This window comes from Prunus avium, chromosome 4, assembly GCF_965620075.1.
Source record: "Prunus avium chromosome 4, drPruAviu1.hap1.1, whole genome shotgun sequence".
NCBI lineage: Eukaryota > Viridiplantae > Streptophyta > Magnoliopsida > Rosales > Rosaceae > Prunus > Prunus avium.
In genome coordinates, this window is record NC_142287.1 from 16,941,584 (window position 1) to 16,961,830 (window position 20,247).

The 20,247-nt window shown below is 36.6% G+C and overlaps 1 protein-coding gene and 1 pseudogene across 1 annotated transcript; one reads left to right on the top strand and one right to left on the bottom strand.

The window, feature by feature from the left end:
• The window catches only part of LOC148294923 (uncharacterized), a 30,535-nt pseudogene extending 20,712 nt beyond the window's left edge, over positions 1-9,823 (bottom strand).
• A 787-nt stretch (positions 9,824-10,610) lies between these two features.
• Positions 10,611-18,815, top strand: ALB1 (ALBINA 1). Its single transcript, XM_021977254.2, has 15 exons — positions 10,611-11,025; positions 12,037-12,215; positions 12,769-12,853; positions 12,924-13,240; positions 13,333-13,456; positions 14,190-14,282; positions 15,680-15,775; positions 16,157-16,294; positions 16,495-16,704; positions 16,806-16,961; positions 17,310-17,417; positions 17,606-17,740; positions 17,818-17,979; positions 18,338-18,458; positions 18,542-18,815. Exons 1-15 carry the CDS (start codon positions 10,738-10,740, stop codon positions 18,625-18,627), a joined length of 2,298 nt encoding a protein of 765 aa, XP_021832946.1. The 5' UTR covers positions 10,611-10,737; the 3' UTR covers positions 18,628-18,815.
• The last annotated feature ends 1,432 nt before the right edge of the window (positions 18,816-20,247 follow it).

Below are 20,247 nucleotides of genomic sequence, written 5' to 3' on the forward strand. Positions count from 1 at the left end.
CCCCCCCCCAATGTGTGTGTGAGTTGCGTGTTTGACACGTTACGTGTCTTTGTTACTAAATTCTATTTGTTTCCGTAATTGTTTTGGACTTTTGGTCCGCGCTGTGTTCTTCCATTTTCTGTGCTGAATTCAACCGTATAAAGAACGTGAATTTTGGACGTACGGTTGGAAAGTTATAGGCAAAACACTGGATAGAGGTCGAAACTGGAAAAACAGAGAAAACGACTCTGCCCAAGAACGACCGGTCGCTAGTGTCTCACGACCGGTCGCTCAGCACACAATTCTGAAGTTTCGACTCTGTACTAAAACGACCGGTCGCTTTTACCTCACGACCGGTCGCCAGACAAAAAACGACCGGTCGCTCTTAACAAACGACCGGTCGCTGGTCACTGTTCACAGCACAATTCTTTTTTTGTTTTGTTTTGTTTGTTTCTTTTATATTTCTTTTTAGTTTCAAATTTTCATTTGTGCATTGTGGTGTGTTAGTTAAGTGTTCTTTTTGTACTCGAATTAGAACTTATAGACAACCGACAAGTTCTTCGTGGGATCGACCCCGTACTTATACAATCTATACTTCGATAGATTCGTGCACTTGCGGGTATTTTTAATTGGTTGTTTGCACATTAAATTGTGTCCTTTTAGGAATGCAACAGAGACTCAGGGCTTATTCTTTGTTTTAAAATACCACCATAACCTGTTTCAGAGGCATCTGTTTCAACAATTTTAAAAGCATGAATTGAGGGAATACCTAGGCATGGAAGAGATTTGACATGAATCTTAATTTGCTTAACTATTTCTGTATGGCTTGGAGTCCAGGCAGGAGGATTGCTCTGGAGACGATCAAACAGGGCTTACATAATTTTCTTAGATTTTGATAAAAATCAGAAACATAATTTAAAGATCCTAAAAACCTTTGAAGTTGACTTTTTTCTAGAATTTGGTCTGGAAACTTATCAGCAAACTGGATGACTCGATTGATTGGGCTTATCTGACTTTGGCTTATGTTGAAACCTAAAAACCTGACATTGACCTGAAATAACTTGATTTTCTTGGCTGAAACAACTAAACCATTAGTTTTGACTATCTAAAGAAATTTATGTAGATGCTTCCAATGTTGCTCAATTGACTCAGAGAAAATAAGAACATCGTCTATATATACTATGGAAAAATGACTGTAAGCATTAAAGATTTCATTCATAATATTCTGGAATTCACTAGGGGCATTTTTTAATCCAAAAGGCATAACATTCCATTCATAATGACCAAAAGGGGTAACAAATGCAGTCTTATATCTATCTGATTCTTTAATTTGAATTTGCCAAAAACCGCTTTTCATATCAAATTTACTAAAGATAACGGCTTTTCCTAATCTATTAACTAAATCTCTTTTATTAGGGATTGGGTACCTAATCCATTCTAAAACTGAATTAAGAGGCTTATAATTTATAACTAGTCATGGGGCTCCTCTTTCTAACTCGGCATTTTTCTGAACATAAAAAGCTGGACAAGACCATGGTGACTTACTTTTCCTAACTATTCCTTTGTTAACTAAATCCGTGACTTCGGCTTTGCATAATTCCATTAACTCTTGGCTCATTTGAATTGGACGGGCTTTGGTAGGAATATTCTTTTCACTAAATGACTTGACATAAGGTAAAGAAACGACATGTTGCTTACGGTGCCAAAAGGCATTGGGCATATCAGAACAAACTTCATTTTTTAACTTATCTTCAAATTTACTAATCTGTAATTGAAGCGACTTGTCGGCTAACTGTTGTTCTACCCTTTTAAACTTAATTTCTTCTTTAAGAAAGTTAACTTGCTTATTTTTACTATGAATTAACTTAACTGACTTAGAAATAGCTGACTTCTGTAATGACTTAAGACTATGTAATTCTGGCTTAGTTAAAAATTCAAATTTAACTTTTTCTCCTAATTGGCTTGAAGTGACTCCATCATATTCTACCTGAAAGGGGTAAAGTAAAGAGATAAAGGGTAAACCTAAAATGACTTCATCCGTGATATTCTGGATCAGGACAAAGGATGTCTTAAAGCATATTTTATTTTGGCATACATGGGCTTTTGGTAATTCATATTTTAACTTAAGGGCTTTTCCGGACGCTGTGCCTAGAACTTCTTTAGATTTCCTATAAAACTGGGTTGGAATTAGACCTTCCTGAATACAATTTAAATCGGCTCCTGAATCAAATAAAGCAATTGTATTTAATTCAAATTCATTAATAAAAATACTGACTCTGGAATACCATTTCCTAAAATTAATTTGCTTAATTAAATTAATGGCTTTTTCTTCCTTATCAGACAACTCAGGTTCTGACTCAGAACTAGACTTACCAAATGGATTACTAGTTTCTGCTTTGGATTCTAATAAATTAATTAAATCCTGTTGAATTGCATGATTCTCAGTTTCTAACCTTTGGCTTATTTGTTTTAACTCTAAATTTTTTTTTTTAACTAGTTTAACCTCTGACTGAAGATCCTGGAGGGTGACTTCCTTCTTTCTATTAAATCTTTCTAAAGTGGCATTAAGACTTATCTTAGGAGGCATAGGGGAACTAGACTCTTCTTGACTTATGATTTTTCTAAGTTTCTTTAGGTATTCAGACTTTAACTCTGGATCCTGAACTTTACTAATTAAATCAATTAATAATTCTTCTTGTTCCTCTTGCTTAGTTAAAACACAAATTGATTTATTTAAAATTCTACAACATTTATCCTTGCATCCTAATTGAACTTTTGGCTCACTAGACTGGGAACTATCTGAACTGTAGGTATGTGAACTGTTTGTAGGCATAGGATCTGACTCAGTATTGGCTAACTCTAAGACTTTAATTAACTTAGCTTCTTCCTCGGATGCTAACTTTAATTGTTTAATTGCCTCTTTAACTTTGCACTCATTAGCATAATGACCTTGCTTTTTGCATTTGTAACATCTAACTTTGCTTTTATTTGTGCTTTTCTTAAAGTAATTCTTCTTACTTTGTCGGGGGTTTTTCCTAAAACCTTTTGAATAACCTTTTGACCATCTGTTTTTCCTAGGGGTAAACTTTCTTTTACTATAAAACTTATCATTATCACTGAAAGAATTTCTTTTGCGAGAATAATGGCGTCTTTTACTAAAGCGTCTATCATGGCCTCTTTTGACTTGTCTAGACGGCGGGACCGGTGCTAGACCATATTGCTCACAAAAATTACCTAATTCATACTTAGCATTTTTACTATCGGCTTGGATTGATTTTCCTATTTTTAAATCTACACACATTTTCATACCGACTTGATTAATTGTACTGATTATATTACCGTAAGTTAACTCATCATAATTAATTTGACCTGATTCATTGCTTAGGACTGTTCTAATTTTATGGGCAAATAAATTGGGGAGACCATTAATAAACTTTTCTTTCCAAAAGGCTTGATTACTGTCATCTCTAAGCATGACTCTAGAAATAAAAACATCTTTATACCATCTAAAATCGCTTAGCTTAGGGCATCTTAAATTACTTAACTGATCATGAATTCTAGCTGTTGTACTACTGGGCGTACCTATGAAATGCTCAATTATGGTATATAAAAGGACGTTGACTCCGTCTTCTATGCTTGTTCCTACTCTTTCATCTAAAATAGGGTAATTATTTTCATCTGTTTTAAAGGCATGAATTATTGTAAGCTTGGCGGCTTCTGTGAGATGTTTATCCCACCAGAAACGAAGTGTTCCTGTAAAACCTGTTTCTAAAAGGGAAACTATTTCTGACTGTCTTAACTGATGATTAGTGGCATAACTATTGGCTACCATAGACATATGTTGTAACTTATTAAGTATTTCCTGTTCGGATAAACCATCTATATTCCATTCATAAAGCTTATCGGAAGACACTGAAAATTGGCTTTGGGTTCTTTCTTCAAACTGGACATCTGGAGGCGTAGGCTTAGGATACCAATTCTTGGTAAGACTTGTAGGATTAACTTTGCCTGTTAAACGACTGACTTTAAGACTCTGGGCATCTTGGTTAACTTGGAGATTGCTAAAGGCTTTTTCTATTTTAGAAATATTACTAGTTTCAGACTCTAGACTTTGGCTTGATTCTAAAGACATAATTGACTCACTATCGGAATTGACATCAAAACTTAAAACTTTAATTGAAGTTTCTTCATCTTTACCTTTGTCTTTATCCTTGTTTGGCTTAGGTTTAACTGGGGTTAATTCCTGAAACATTTCCTCTATTTTACGCATTGTTGGACTGACTTTAAGTGCAGACTCAGGCTTTAGGTTAAAGTGAATTAAAGGCTTTTCTTTCTTTGGTTTAAGGGCAACTTCCTGTGGAATTAACTTATCAACTTTTGTTTCTATCTTATCTAATTGTTTACCTATTACTATTAGGCTTGTGTTGGCATAATTATTTTGTTCTATGACCTTTTTGACTGGTTCATCTTTTGACTCAGCAACTTTGTATGGACTTGCAATAATTTTGGCATTCCTATGATTAATTACTATGGTTTCAACTGGGGGGTGCGTACTGACGACTTTGGAGGCATCGGCTTTTTCCCATTTTTCCTGGGTTAGAGTAACTAACTTTTGACTTAGATATTTGGCTTCTACAAAATCAAGATAAGGTGACTCGGACCTAGTGGCTTTGAGATATTCTTTCCACTCATTGAAAATTTCTTTTCTTTGAGCTTGGGGGAAAAAATCATGATACTTGGCTTTTCTTTCGGCATTTTCAGGGGCTTGGAAATGGGCATCTAATTTTGACCAATGAATTTTAAATGGCTTATTAAGGACTCTTAATTGGGCATCACAATTATAAACATCAAAAGTAGAATCTTGGGCATCTGACCTAGTAGGTGACGTAGGCTGTATTGGCTCAGGAGGAGCAGTAGGGGCTTTGTAGCTTGGTTGAACTACTTGCTTGGCCTTTCTTAATTCATTAATTTTAAAATCTATTAAAGCTTTGTCGGCTTCTAAATCTCTTTCTGTAATTGAAGATGACTCTGCGGATGAATGTCTAGCAGGAAACTTAAACGATTGACTAGGCGTAGGTAACTGTTCTAATTGAACTGTGGATTTAACTGGCCTGTCAAAACTGATTTTAACCGTACCATCTAAATAAGGCTGAATATAATCTAAATCATTTAAACTACGTTGGATTGGCTTAGGGGGGCATTCTGTGGTTAAAAACCAATCTTTAGGTAAACTAACATCTGACCATCTAATCATTTGAGGAACTTTGATATTTGCACAAGACGTATGACTTTGAATTAAAAGTGTTTGGTTCTTCGGGCTTTTGCTTAAGGCTTGGAAATTCATATTAGTACCTGTGACTTTATAATAAATTCTATAAATTAAAGCTAAAGGCTGGGTACCTGGTAAAACATTATAACCATGAGTTTTAATATTTAAAGTTAAAACTTTTAAAATATGAGGATCACTAAGGCTTACTGTAAAATCTGGATAACAATCAAAATGAACTGGACCATGGCATAGACTTGACTCAATAATTCCTAAGACTCCTTCTTGGTAATCATTAAATCTGGCATCTCTTAGACTTAATAAAATTGCGGCTTTTAAACCTAATTTAGTTAAGGGCTTAACTGCAACTTGAACTAGACCTATATGTAAAAAATTATTACCTTCTTTTCTATGGTTTTTAATTGCATCTAAATTAAGTAACTGACATGTTTCATGTTCTTTTCCTAAGGCATAGACTTGTTCTACTGTTTTAACATGCGTAGTAGTCTTGAATGCATTGATTGACCATTTTTGCTTATAAATTTCTTTGCTAGAGACTTTGGGAATATTCCAATCATTACAATGTAATTCTGAACTAGAAGACTCAAATTCTAATTGTTCTTCATTAATTATATCTGGTACTTGGCTTAGACTGGTACTTGAACTAGAAGAATTAATTGAATTGGTTCTAAATAAACGACTCATTTTGCTTACGTGGAAAATTTAAATTAACTAAATTAGAAAGACTCTTACATGACTTCCAAAATAGAAAGACTCTTGGGTAACTCCTAAGATTGACTCTAAGGTACCTAAGAACCTATGGGTTTTCTCTCTCTCACCTTCTCGTGCCTAACCGCTCATGCGTCTACTTGGGACTTACTGTTTGGTAAAAAGGTCTCACCTTACGGACTTTTGAGAGATAGAACCTAAGGAACTAGATAACTAAGAATAGGCTTAGAAGAAACTTTGGAGGCTTACTAAAATAAAAGAAACTTGGGAGACTTGCTAACTCAGAAAGCTTAAATCAGCCACTTGGGCGATATGAGTAGCAGACTTAGACTCAACTCTTTCAACTCTTATGGCTCTGATACCAGAAGGGGACTAGAACCTATAATCTAGAAGAACTAGATTAAAAAGGATTTTTAACTAGTTAGAAATGGAAGCTTGACCTTAAGAGAGTTGGTTTGTATATTTAATAAGTGGAAGACTAATAATTTGAAGACTTTGCATGTGTATGAAAACTTTGCATGTGTATTTAATGGAGTGAAGACTTGGAAGAAGAAGGGAACTAGTTAGCTACGGAAGATGATAGAGAGGATGACTAAATAATTGACTTGGTAGATGACTTGGGCAACTAACAAATAAAAAATAGAGAAATAATGAATAAAATAAATTATTGAATGGATGCAAATTGAAACTAATAAATTAATCATAAACTCAAAAGAAAATTAACGTAGGTGAATAAGTTATACAAATAAAAAATTATGAGAGCACTGAATTTAATTAAAATGAGAATATAAATTAATGAAAATAATTGAATTAACATAAATTAGAATTTGAAGGACTATGAAATAAACACAGGAAATAATATTAATTGAAAATATTATTAACTGTGGAAGCTTTGAAAACAAAGTAAGAACTTACAGAAATCTTAGTTCAATGAAAGCAAGCAGGACACTCACACTCCACTCTCACTTACAACTATTATATATATATATATATATATATATATATATATATATAAGTAATACACATATACATAATAGAATAGGGTATATGTAATAGAATCAGATAAATATTTATTATGTAAAACTATATATATATAAAACAATTATTTTTGTTTAATCATTATTTAAGAAAAACGGACTCTCACACTATGGTAGAGAAACCTTCCACGAAGCGACGATAGTACCCAGCTTACCCAAGAAAACTCCGTGCCTCAGTGACATTAGATGGTTGTAGCCAATTCACTACTGCCTCTACTTTCTAGGGATCCACATAAATACCTTCTGCAGAGATCACGTGCCCCAAGAAACTCACTAGGTCCAACCAAAATTGACACTTGCTGAACATTGCATACATTTGTCTCCTCCTTAAAATCCTCAGCACAATTTCCAAGTGCTTCATATGCACCTTTTGACTTTTTGAGTAGACAAAAATGTCGTTTATGAATACAATCACAAAGCGATCCAAGTAACGTCGGAACACTCTGTTCATGAGATCCACAGCTGGCGCATTAGTCAGCTCAAAAGGCATCACCAAAAACTCATAGTGTCCATACCTCGTCCGGAAAGTTGTCTTAGGCACATCCTCTTCTCTGATCCACAACTGATGATATCCTGACCTCAAATCAATCTTAGAGAATACTTTAGCAACCTTCAACTGGTCAAAAAAGTCGTAAATACGAGTTAACGGATATTGGTTCCGCACTGTAACCTTGTTCAACTGTCTATAGTCAATGTAACCTTGTTCAACTGTCTATGGTTCCACATGGATATTGGTGCCATACTTCTTCTTCACGAATAAAACTGATGCATCCCAAGGTGAGAAACTGGGTCGAATAAAACTTTTGTCCACCAACTCTTGCAGCTGAGTCTTCAATTCCCTCAATTCAGCCAGTGCCATTCTATACGACACTTGAGAAATAGGGTTCGTTCCTGGAACGAGCTCAATAATAAACTCAATCTCCTGCTAAGGAGGTAATCCAGTAAGATCCTCTAGAAATACATCCAGAAATTCCCGTACCACCGAAATATCCTTCAACCTCAACCCATTATCCCGTGTGTCAATTACGTGAGCCAAGTATCCTGAACATCCTTTTTTGAGCAACTGTCTCATTGTCATAGCGGAAATGAGGCAAGATGGAAGAACTCTGCGCTCACCATAAAAAGTCACCTCAGGTCGTCCGAGACTACGGAGTACGGCCTCCTTCCGGAAACAGTCCACTGAGGCATGGTTCTTGGCCAACCAATCCATGCCCAGAATAACATCTAAATCCACCATATCCTGAAGAATTAGGTCCGCCTCCAGAATTACATCCCCTACTAAAACCATGCTACCCTTGTACACCATACCAACTATAAAGACATCTCCTGTGGGTACAGAAATAGCAAGCTCATCCCGTAGAGCTGTGGGTCTCACATTCGCATTATGTGTGACAAAAGAATGTGTAGCCCTGGGGTCAATCAAAACTCTTGCAGGAATCCCAAAAACTAGTAACATACTTATGATCACATCAGGTGACGCATGTGCCTCATGCTGAGACATGTTGTATACCTTGCCAGTAGCTTTGGAATGTGAACCACGTCCCCTCTGCAGACTGCCACCTTTGCTAGCCATACTGGTCTGGCCCCCACTACTAGACGAGGCCCCCACAACCTGTGATGTACTCTGTACCTTGCTCTGTTGTCTGTTCACCAGTCCCCTGGGTTGGCCCAGCTGTAATTTCTCTACCCTGCAGAAGCATCAGGCACTCCCTCCAAAAATGCCCTAACTGACCATAATGATAGCACCCAAAGGCGCCCTACTGACAAGGCCCAGTATGATACCTTCCGCATAAGGCACACTGGGGGCGATTCCTCCCACTAAAAACTGGTTGCAGCTGTCTCCTTGAGCCTCTAGCTGTGCCACCTCCAGAACGAGATCCTGAACCACCACTCTAATTAGACCCTCCCTTGGAACTGACTTCAGCTTGAAAACCTCCATAACTACGGCTATGATCCGGAACTGTAGCTACCCCTCTTGGATGACCCCTGACTGGGACCACCCATATCATACTGACGTCTACGAAAATCACCTCGTCCTCGGACCATCATCTGACTGCTCTCAATCAATGAGGCAGACATCACCAAATCTCCAAAGTTAGCCAGACGCTGTCCCACTATGATGTCATGGATGGATGCCTTGAATCCTTTGGTGAACAGCTGACACTTCTTTCTCTCATCTACCACAAGTGGTGCACAATACTTGGACAGTTCGTCGAATTTTTTTTCATACTCCAACACAATCATACTACCCTGTTCAAGCTGAAGAAATTCCTTCATCTTCATGTTTTGGTAAGCCAAAGGATAGAATTGCTCATCAAATGTTGTACGAAAAACTTGCCATGTAATGGTTGATGGGTCCTGGTACCATCTTCTGATTGATTTCCACTAGTATTTCTAGAAAGGAAGAAGGTGGCCAAAACTACTCTACGCTCCTGTGGAACATCCATCACATCCATGATTTTTTTCATTTTTTATATCCATTCCTCAGCCATGGCAGGGTCACCATCACCATTAAATTCCACGACCCCTATCCTCCTTGCCTGGTCCGCATATGTAAGGGATACATCTCTGGTATGTCTAGTCCGAGACAAGGCCTGAGTTAACAACTCTAGGGTATGCTGAAAGTTAGGGTCCATTAGTGGAGCAACTATCGCCGGTATGGCCCCTGTCTGACCTCCAACATAAGACTGTTCAACCTGTTCTGATGTTGGCCCCGGATTTGGCTCATTCTCCGCTCAAGACGGGGATCCTGTCCTCGAAGTCGGGACGACTGACGGGTCCCTCTACGAGTACCACCACGCTTAGGGCCCATGATTCTATCAAAAGAAACATGAATTTATCAAAATAGGAATGCACACTAAGTGCGAAGTCTACAGGAATTTAAACCTAATGCTCTCATACCAAGTTGACAAGACCCGACCCAAATTCCACTTTGGAATCTGAGCCAAACCCTGTGCGTGTCCGACACCTGGCGGGAGAATGAGCCAAATCCGGGGGGAATAGGTTATTCTAAGTTGGATGCAACCTCAAAACATATCTTAAACTCTATAAATACCCATCAATTTGTTAATAAAATTATGTTTGTGAAATTTCAAAGTTTTTACATCAAAATGTTCTAAAAAATAAATCACGGAGTAATATGCAAAAATTAACTATAAAAAAAATTAACTACAAAAACATAATAAGATTATATCATTCTTTAACAATTTAAAAAAGTTGCGGACTCGAATTATGAGTCCGCAAGGTTAGAGGAAAAATAAGTTTGAGTCTTAAAAATATATGAATAATTCTATTTTGAAGGGTGAAATTTTGGATTTGAGTCCTGTAGAATTGGAGATGGCCTAAGAGCAACATTCTTTTTGGAACAATGGCTTCGGTACGTCGGTGTTCGATAAATTGAATCGTGTCATGACCAGTGTGGCTTCAACTTTTTGTTTTTTCCAGGTGTGGCTTCAACTTCAAGTCTGTTGACGGTTAATACTACCCGCTACCAAATGAGGACAAAGCCACAACATCATCACGCGCGCCATTGCGGTTGAGCTACTCACTCGCAGTCACACCTCCTGTCATATGTATATGTATAAAATCCAAAAATCAAACCAAATTCCATCCAATCCAACAAACGCCCAAAATTATCATAGATTATGTATAGATAAGAAGAGAAAGCAAAATACTTGCTCATCAGCTTCCTCCCTTTCACTCACCCCCTCCTCCTTCCTTCTTTCAATGGCTTTCTCACCCACAGCTTCACCATTCTCACACCTCCAATCTTCTTCCCTTCTTCCCATTTTCAGACTACAACACCCTCTTCTTCTCTCTCCTTCTTCTCCTTCTCCTTCTCCTTCTTCTTTCAATGCAAAACGCTTTGACAACCGTCGCATTCGCATTCGCGTTACTGCTTCTGCAACTGCCACTATCGAGTCTGGAAATGGCGCCTTAGTTACTCAAGAAAAGAACTTGGACTCCATTTCCTATGGAAGGCAGTACTTTCCTTTAGCTGCTGTTGTTGGCCAGGTAAAATTCCGTCTCTCTTTCATTCGAAAAATGGTGCTTTGGCTTTTTGATTCTGTATTTTGCTGGTGAAATATGGCGTGGGTGTTTATGCGTTCTGGTTTTACTCAAGTGGGTTTAGCTTTTGGAATTTTTTTTGAAGAAATTCTGTCTTCGAAGTTTAATTTTTCGTTTATTTGTGAGTGTGGTATGGGTTGGTGTGTCATTTGGGTAAATTGATGTTGGGATCGTTTTCTCATAGATTTGACCCTCTTTTTTTGGTTGGAGGCGATATATTTGGCATGCATTTTATCAGGACTAATTTTGGAGCTGAATTTTCTATGAATTGGATATTAATTCTTAAACTGTTACTATGTGATTTTTTGTTATTCAAATATCACTTATTTAAGGAGGTAAAATGTTGACAAATGCTTAGGTGTTGACATTTTTTATATCATGCTATATTTGACTTCTTTAATATCCGTATACCAATGATGTATTGTTTTGGAGGCTCAGTGTCCTATCAAATTTGTAAGCTTATAAGAAAGATACATTCTTGAGTAAGATGGTTTCACTGGATTGCTAAAAGGTTTAACGAAAGCTCTGAAAACAAGCGAATGCAAACGGTGCTTCCATAGCTTAGGACATTAACCAAAAACTAAATGGGATAGTTTAGGTGTTGTGCATTCATGTCGAGTTGCAACTCTCTACATCTTTAGATTGGTTGATGTTAGATATTTTCATTATCCATTTGTTATTATTCTTTTTAGTATTAGATGAACTTAGTTGTGTCCAGATTTTCAGTATAAGGCTAGTTAGGCGTGCATGGAGAAATAATGTCCTAGGTCTGGAGTCCTTTGAATTTCTAATTTTGTTTTTGTTCTATTTCAAGCCAGCTGGCTGGATACAAATTTTTTTTTTTTTTTTCCAGGTTTTAATACATATTAAATCTAGGATGACTGCCAACTTATACTGTTGGTTAATTAGTGAAATTTCCATATATGTGCATTATTTTGAATACTTGTTATTTTATAGGATGCTATTAAAACTGCTCTGTTGCTTGGGGCTATAGACCGGGAAATTGGAGGAATTGCTATCTCTGGAAAGCGTGGAACAGCCAAGACAGTAATGGCACGTGGATTGCACGCAATTTTGCCACCCATTGAAGTAGTCGTTGGTTCAATGGCAAATGCTGATCCAGCCTGTCCCGAAGAGTAAGGATACTGAATGCTTACAGGTTATTTTGCGATCAGCATAGATAGAGGGGTAATTAGGGATGTACACTCTGTGTTGATGACATGATTCACTTGCTTTTCTTCACTAAAACAAAAACGAATTTTAGCTAATATAGTCTGTAACCTTTTTGGCACATGACAAGTTATGGAACTCTTTTTTCTTTTTTGGAATGGTTTACTCAATTGATGTGACTTGAGCAAGGGACGCATCAATGGAACAGATTTACAGCTTGCTAAGATCACTTTAATCCATTTCTTGTCATAATGTCATCATAATGACCCATATATCAATTTAAAAAAAATAAAGAACCATGCTTTTCTGTATGGATCCTATTTCAGTCAGAACCATGCGCAATTGATGGAAATAGTGGGGAGTGGCTGTTGGTTTGAAGCTTAAATATTTACTCATCTTTTAATGGCCTAGAAAATCTCATACAATAAGTTTTGATCAGATGTTCTGTTTGCACTTTCTCCAGTCGATCTTGTGCACTAATCTCTTTTAATGATAATGGTTTGGTTGTAATTCTTAAAGGTGGGAAGATATTTTACCCGACTGCATGGAGTATGATTCTGCTGGTAATATCAAGACTCAGATTGTCAGGTCTCCTTTTGTTCAGGTACTTGTCATGGAAAGATCTTTTCATATTCGTATTATTTTCATGTAAACACGCTACTTTCACGTTGTAGATTCCACTTGGAGTCACAGAGGACAGACTCATTGGGTCTGTTGATGTCGAGGAGTCTGTGAAAACAGGAACCACTGTTTTCCAGCCAGGCCTTCTTGCTGAAGCTCATCGAGGTGTATTATACGTTGATGAAATTAATCTTTTGGATGAGGGTATTAGTAATTTGCTTCTTAACGTATTAACTGAAGGAGTTAATATTGTGGAAAGAGAGGGAATCAGCTTTAGACATCCATGCAAGCCTCTCTTGATTGCTACTTACAATCCGGAAGAGGGTGCTGTCCGTGAACACTTACTAGATCGTATTGCAATTAATTTGAGGTACAGATACTTGTATTTACCTAATGGAACAAGTTATCTAATTTTTAAGCCTTCTCATTCTGTTCTACTAATGGCGCACCCTTCTTTTGCAGTGCAGATCTTGACATGAGTTTTGATGACCGTGTTGCAGCTGTGGGTATTGCAACACAATTTCAGGAACATAGTTCTGAAGTCTTTAAAATGGTTCAAGAAGAAACAGAATATGTAAAAACTCAGGTACACAGGCAGGAAAAAAAATTAGCAATTTGTTTGCACGCTAGATTGTTATTATCATGATGGAGTGGCTGGAGAGGGAGAATCTTGAGGATTTTATTTATTAGAAAAAATAAGGATCTAATGCATTTTATTTATAAAGAAAGAATGGTCTGTGCATCTTTCTTTTAATGTTGGTCTTTAGATCTTAATGATATATTGTTTCCGTGTCATTATTAGTCTTCATTTCATATTTTTTTAGATTGTAATAGATATTTCTAGTATTAAATTCAGTATCACACAGATGGTGGTAGGTGACTGAAAATTAATGTATAGTATTATGTTGTAAATATACAAGAAAAAGAAGAACAACAGTATACTATCCTTTCCTTATTTACATATTTGTTTGTCTTCCGCGTTTTTCCTTAGCATCAGCAGTACTAAGTTTTCTTAAAGATAGGGCTGCACTTTTTAAAAGGCTCCAGACAAGTCTGCTATGATGAGTATCCTTAAGGATGATATGAAACAAAGAGTCAAAAAAATATGTTTGATGAAACTAGAGTACCAACTTCACTCTTAAAATATCTTGAAAGATTATTGATATAGTCATACAGAGGCATGTGTACCCGTAACTTGTGGGCAATAGATTTGTTTTGTTGAATATCATCGTATATATGATACTTTGTTCTTACAAAACTTCGTGATGTTAGAAGATGAAATTTGTTTGATTCATTTCCATAAAATTTACATGTTGCAGATCATTTTGGCAAGAGAGTATCTAAAGGATGTCATTATAAGCAGAGAACAATTAAAGTACCTGGTTTTGGAAGCTCTTCGAGGTGGTTGCCAGGTTTATACTGTGAAACTCATTATTAAGATACGACAGGTTTTGCATGAATTCTTCTTTCCTTTTGGTTCAATATTAGGTGAAGCCATGGATTGTTCTACCATTGCATTGCCACCTAGCTTGAGCTGCCAACTGAATTGAAGATTAATGCTTTCCCTCCCTCTCATTGCTTACCTGGAACCTAAACTACCTGGGACCGCATTAACCTTTAGCATTGGCTATGCTTTAGTGAAGCGTGATTCACACCACATGGGATTCCTAAATCTGAGTGATGATGCATTACGTACCACCTGCAAGACGCCTCTCTTCATCCATAAAAATATGGTTGAAACCCATTACCAGAGTTCTGACAATTTCTATTTGACCCATAATGCCAATATATAGAAAAGTACATTTATGCAAATGCCCTCCGTTACCCCTTCAGAGCTTTTGAAATATAGATCAGGATCATCAGACTTTTATAAGATAGAGTTTTCATATGAATTTTAATTTCTTTACCTATTGTTGCATAATCTCCCGACTTTTATTTTGGCATGCTATCTTCAGTAGTTGAATGCAGCCCAAAACAGAAAGAATGCTGTAGTTTTTATGCATGGGGGTTTGCCATGGACGTTAAATGCCAGTTTGAAAGGAGTAAAATGGATGGTTAAGTGGAATTTTCTGTTTCACATATTCTATAATTGGGCGCAGTTAACTTTGATCACCAAATTAATGTGCCTTTTTCACATTAATGGTTTTTGAAGGTCCTTATCAATGACATATCTGTGCCCATATTTATTATTCAAGAACACTTGTCAGGCCCAGGATTGGGTGGGGGCGAACTTAAAATATTGCTGATCATTGTTGCAGTGATAAAAATTTAAAATACTAGGGCAACATGTGAGATCTGTAACGCCTATGAGTAAAATGTAATTTTATGTTTATAATTTATATTGCCAAACATAATGTAAATAAAACATGCGAGATCTGTGACAGTTGAGGGTAAATTGAATAGCCAATGCTTATTTTTACAACTTAGAAAACACAACGGAAATAGAGCTTGGTTTCCATGATTTTTAGAAAACACAATGTAAATAAAACATGCGAGATCTGTAACCATGGTGGTCATGACTCATGCCAAGCCAGATAAACAATCTCTTGAAAACAGGTGTAGCGGCTTACATGTTTCCATCCCCTGACCTCATATTGGCAAGAGCCTAGGGGACCATCCTTTTTATTTTACCTACTCTAATTCAGCGTGTCATCTTATTGATGTGGAGTCCAGGAAATTTCTATTCATATATCTTAACTTGACCATCTCTTAACATTTGTCCTTTTCTTATGCTTCTGATTTTAACATGTTACTTGTTTGCTGTAACTGGACCAGAAATTAACCTTCAAAGTTTCATTGGGAATATCAGGGGCATAGAGCTGAGCTATATTCTGCTCGTGTTGCAAAATCCTTAGCTGCTCTAGAAGGACGAGAAAAAGTTAATGTTGACGACCTGAAAAAAGCTGTTAAGTATACTTCTTTCTGTCTTATCAAAAAAGAATAAAAGTGTTGTTAAGTGTACTTCTGAAAGGTTATGTACATTTCTTCTGCATAGGAAGCAAATGCGCTAGTTTATGTAACTCAATTTGTCTTATCTTTAGAAAAGAAAATGAGGCATATACTTATCTTTAAAAGCCTTCATTGAAATTGGCAAGCAGGGCCTGAGGCATCTAGTTTATGGAACTCAATTTGTTCATCATATTTCATGAATTAGCGGCTCACCTGAGTAATGAAATAACTTTTGCACTTTGCATCTTAATAGTTTTGCCTATCAGCATTCACATCATTACTTTTTCAATTGGCGAGCATATACAACAAATTTTCATTATGAGAGTACCTAATGCAGGTAGAACTGGTCATTCTTCCTCGTTCAATCATCACTGAGAACCCACCAGAACAGCAAAATCAACAGCCTCCACCTCCACCACCTCCTCCACAAAATGAAGAATCCGGGGAAGAGCAAAATGAGGAGGAAGAACAAGAGGTTTGTTAACATTGAATAAAGTTTAAACTTCACGTACAGATCAGTGCAGAGGGCTTCTTTTGTTTCTAAGTGACTATTGCTATAAATCAAGTAATAATTGTGGTGTTTTTTCAATTCAGTTTTTGGCTTTAATATTTTTCTACAAGATTTAACAGGGAAACACAGGTTTAACTTTTATGCAAACTTCCTTATGTAACCAGGATGAAAATGATGAAGAAAATGATGAAGAGAATGAACAAGAGCCCCAAATTCCTGAAGAGTTTATCTTTGATGCAGAAGGGGGTTTGGTGGATGAGAAGCTTCTTTTTTTTGCACAACAAGCGCAGAGACGCAGAGGGAAGGCTGGGAGAGCAAAGAATGTTATATTTTCAGAAGATAGAGGTCGATATATTAAGCCAATGCTTCCAAAGGTTACTACTCCCATCTTCGAGTTTCAGAAATTTTAGAAATGTTTGCTTTGAAAATTTTTATTGACAATTCATCTTTTCTGAACAAGCTTTGTCTTTAACAGGGCCCTATAAGGAGATTAGCTGTTGATGCGACCCTTAGAGCTGCTGCACCGTATCAAAAGTTGCGTAGGGAAAAGAACACTCAAAGTGGTAGGAAAGTGTTTGTGGAAAAAACTGATATGAGAGCGAAGAGAATGGCACGAAAAGCAGGAGCACTGGTATATTGATACCATACTTTAATTACTTGCACTTGTCCTTGCGCTTTTAGTATATGTATATAATATATGCATATAATATATGTACTTGTGTGTCTGGGTGTAATGAATGGCTTATGATGGAAAATTGCTCTCAATATTTTTCGTATAAGATTTTTTGAGCCTCAGTTTTGGCATAGGTTCCCATACTGCATGAAATCCATAAAATTTGATAATCAGCTGTGGAGAAATTTTGACCAAATAGTTTACCCTTTTTGATGTCATCTTAAATTATTCAAGTATTGTTGGTCAAAAAGTTCCTCATGCAAATACTTAGCATAGTGAAACACTTTTCATATTACTTCATGGCAGGTTATATTTGTTGTTGATGCAAGTGGAAGCATGGCATTGAATAGAATGCAGAATGCAAAAGGTGCAGCACTCAAGTTACTAGCAGAAAGTTATACAAGCAGAGATCAGGTACAAAAACTTTCGTCCTTAATTTAAAAGATGCGATTACCATAAGTTTAGTCTGAAGGAGATTTTTATATAGGTATTCTATGTGTGCTTCTGATCAGAAAACCATGAAAGCAAACATAATAAGATATTTGTTACTATGTCTATCCCGATAATTACCTTGTAATGTGTTAACTGGTAATGTCCTTTAGGTTTCTATCATTCCTTTCCGTGGAGATTCTGCAGAAGTTCTTCTGCCTCCTTCTAGATCAATTTCAATGGCAAGAAGACGTCTTGAGAGACTTCCATGTGGTGGAGGTTCTCCCCTTGCCCATGGTCTGACCACGGTATGTAAATTCCCTTTTGAGTACTAGCATCTCCACCCCCACATAACTGACTATATGCTGAAATTTAAACTTCTTAGGCTGTTAGGGTTGGAATAAATGCAGAGAAGAGTGGTGATGTTGGACGTATCATGATTGTTGCAATAACGGATGGTAGAGCCAATATATCACTAAAAAGATCCACTGACCCTGAAGCTGCTGCTGCTAATGATGCTCCAAGACCGTCGTCGCAGGAGTTGAAGGTAAATCCTAAGCGCTTTGGTTGGCATATTAATTGTAGCAAGCCTGGACCTCACAGCCCACGGCCTTAATGAGATGATGGTCTATGCCAAGCCTCACTATCAGAATTGAGCAACCTGATCTGAGATTGCATGAGACTTTTCCAAAAAATTACATTAATAATTTAATATCTGAAGGAAAGGGTAATATACAAATTGCTTTTGAATTATCAGATATCATCTTTCTAATGATAAACACTGAGAGCCATATATTTTCCGGACACTCAAAACATAAGGTGCTAGTGTAGTTGCGCATTTCCACCCTCAGTTTTTTCTCTATTGCATTCACTTGTGGTAATTCTATTGGTGCTTCTTAATGAAGGATGAGATTCTTGAGGTTGCTGGTAAAATCTACAAATCAGGGATGTCTCTCCTCATCATCGACACTGAAAATAAGTTCGTTTCAACTGGGTTTGCTAAGGAGATTGCCAGAGTGGCTCAAGGTTCTGTCCAATTTATTATATCGCCTATTGTTCTTCATCTGTGAAGACTGTAACAGAATCTCATTATAAGATTTTCTCTGCAGGAAAATATTATTACTTGCCAAATGCCTCAGATGCTGTAATCTCAGCTGCAACAAAGGACGCTTTATCAGCCCTGAAAAGCACATGAAGCATCAGAAATTGTTGTTTTATGTTGTTCCATTTCGGTTAGTTTGGCCATGAAAGCAGCTAGTTCGTATACAAATATATTTTCTTCTATTGGAACAGATGTCACAAGAGGTACATGAGGGGACACACAATTTGGGGACAGCATATCTCAACCCTAAAAACTATGCAACTTTGTTCATTCTTCTTCTATTTCCGGCCTCTCTCTCTCCATTCCTCTCTGTCACTCCATCACCCATACACCATATATTGATTTCTTTCTCTCTCTTTTTTTCTAATATATTCAAACTGAAGATGGAAAAGGATAATACTTTGTCATAATGGAATGATTCAATGAGGAGAGACACTTCTCAGATCTGGAGGAGAGAGACGCTGGAAATTTTTTCTTCCCGACACCGAACCTTCACTATTCCTAGACAGAACCGAAGCTGAGCCAATCACTCTCTGTTACACCAATTCCAAAATTTTCAAAGTTCCCCAATAAATAACTCAATTAAATTTGAAATTAAAAGGAAAGAGATTCTCCAAGTCTGTAGGAGTTGAGAGTGACGCCGAAGAAATTTTTTCTCCCCAAAATCGTACCTTCACTGTTCCTTACAGAATTGAAGCCAACCCAATCTTTCTCAGCTCCACCATTTCCAAATTCTTACGACTCCCCAACAAAGAACTCAATGTTATAAAACTAGAGGGAAATTGTAAAGAGAAGGGAAAAGAAAGGCAATAGAATTTGCTCTATCAACTTGTTTTATTCATCTTAATAAGTGCCTATATATAGGCTTACAAGGTATTTAACTCACAATTTATAGCTACTAATTATAGGGCATAGGTTACAAAGCAATAATGGGTGGAAGTAATGAATGATATGATGGTTATCCACATTTCATAGATTTATAACACTCCTCCTTGGATGGTCATCAAACAATGATATAGTTGTCTCATTATGGTGTTGGACGGGCTTATTCTGCCTCATTAAAACCTTACTAGGAAAAACAATATGGGAGAAAACCTAGTCAAAGGGAAAATAATACAACGCGCATATGTCATGTATGTAGTAGAACTAGGATGCTCCTCCTGATTGTTATCTCCCCTTAATTTTCAATAACTTATGGAATATAGACTTTGGAAGAGCTTTTATAAAAAGGTTCGTTAGATTATTTGTTTAGCTTTTTCTAAAACTTCGACAAAAAAAAAAGCTTTTTCTAAAACTATTTTACCCTTGATGAACCCTTCTTCGATTTGAGCAATACAAGCAATATTGTCTTTATACATGATCGTTTATCACACTATTCAACTTGTTTTTCAACTTTTTTTAAATAAAAAATTGAACTCTTTAGGAGCATCAACAAATTTTCTAATAGTTAGAATATATTACAACAATATTAAATTTGAATTCAAAGTACTTAGACTCTTAGTGTTAACTATGAATTAAGAATATCGTGGCACTTTATATCTATCAAGAGGTCGCTTCAGGCCATATATCTCAAATATTTCATGAGCTTTGAGGATTTCCATGTACCGTACAGTCTTAATAAATATATATTTAACACATGTTATAAGTTTCACGTAAAAATAACAACCGTACTTATAGAAATGTGGATGCATCTACAATAGGATGAGAGACTAA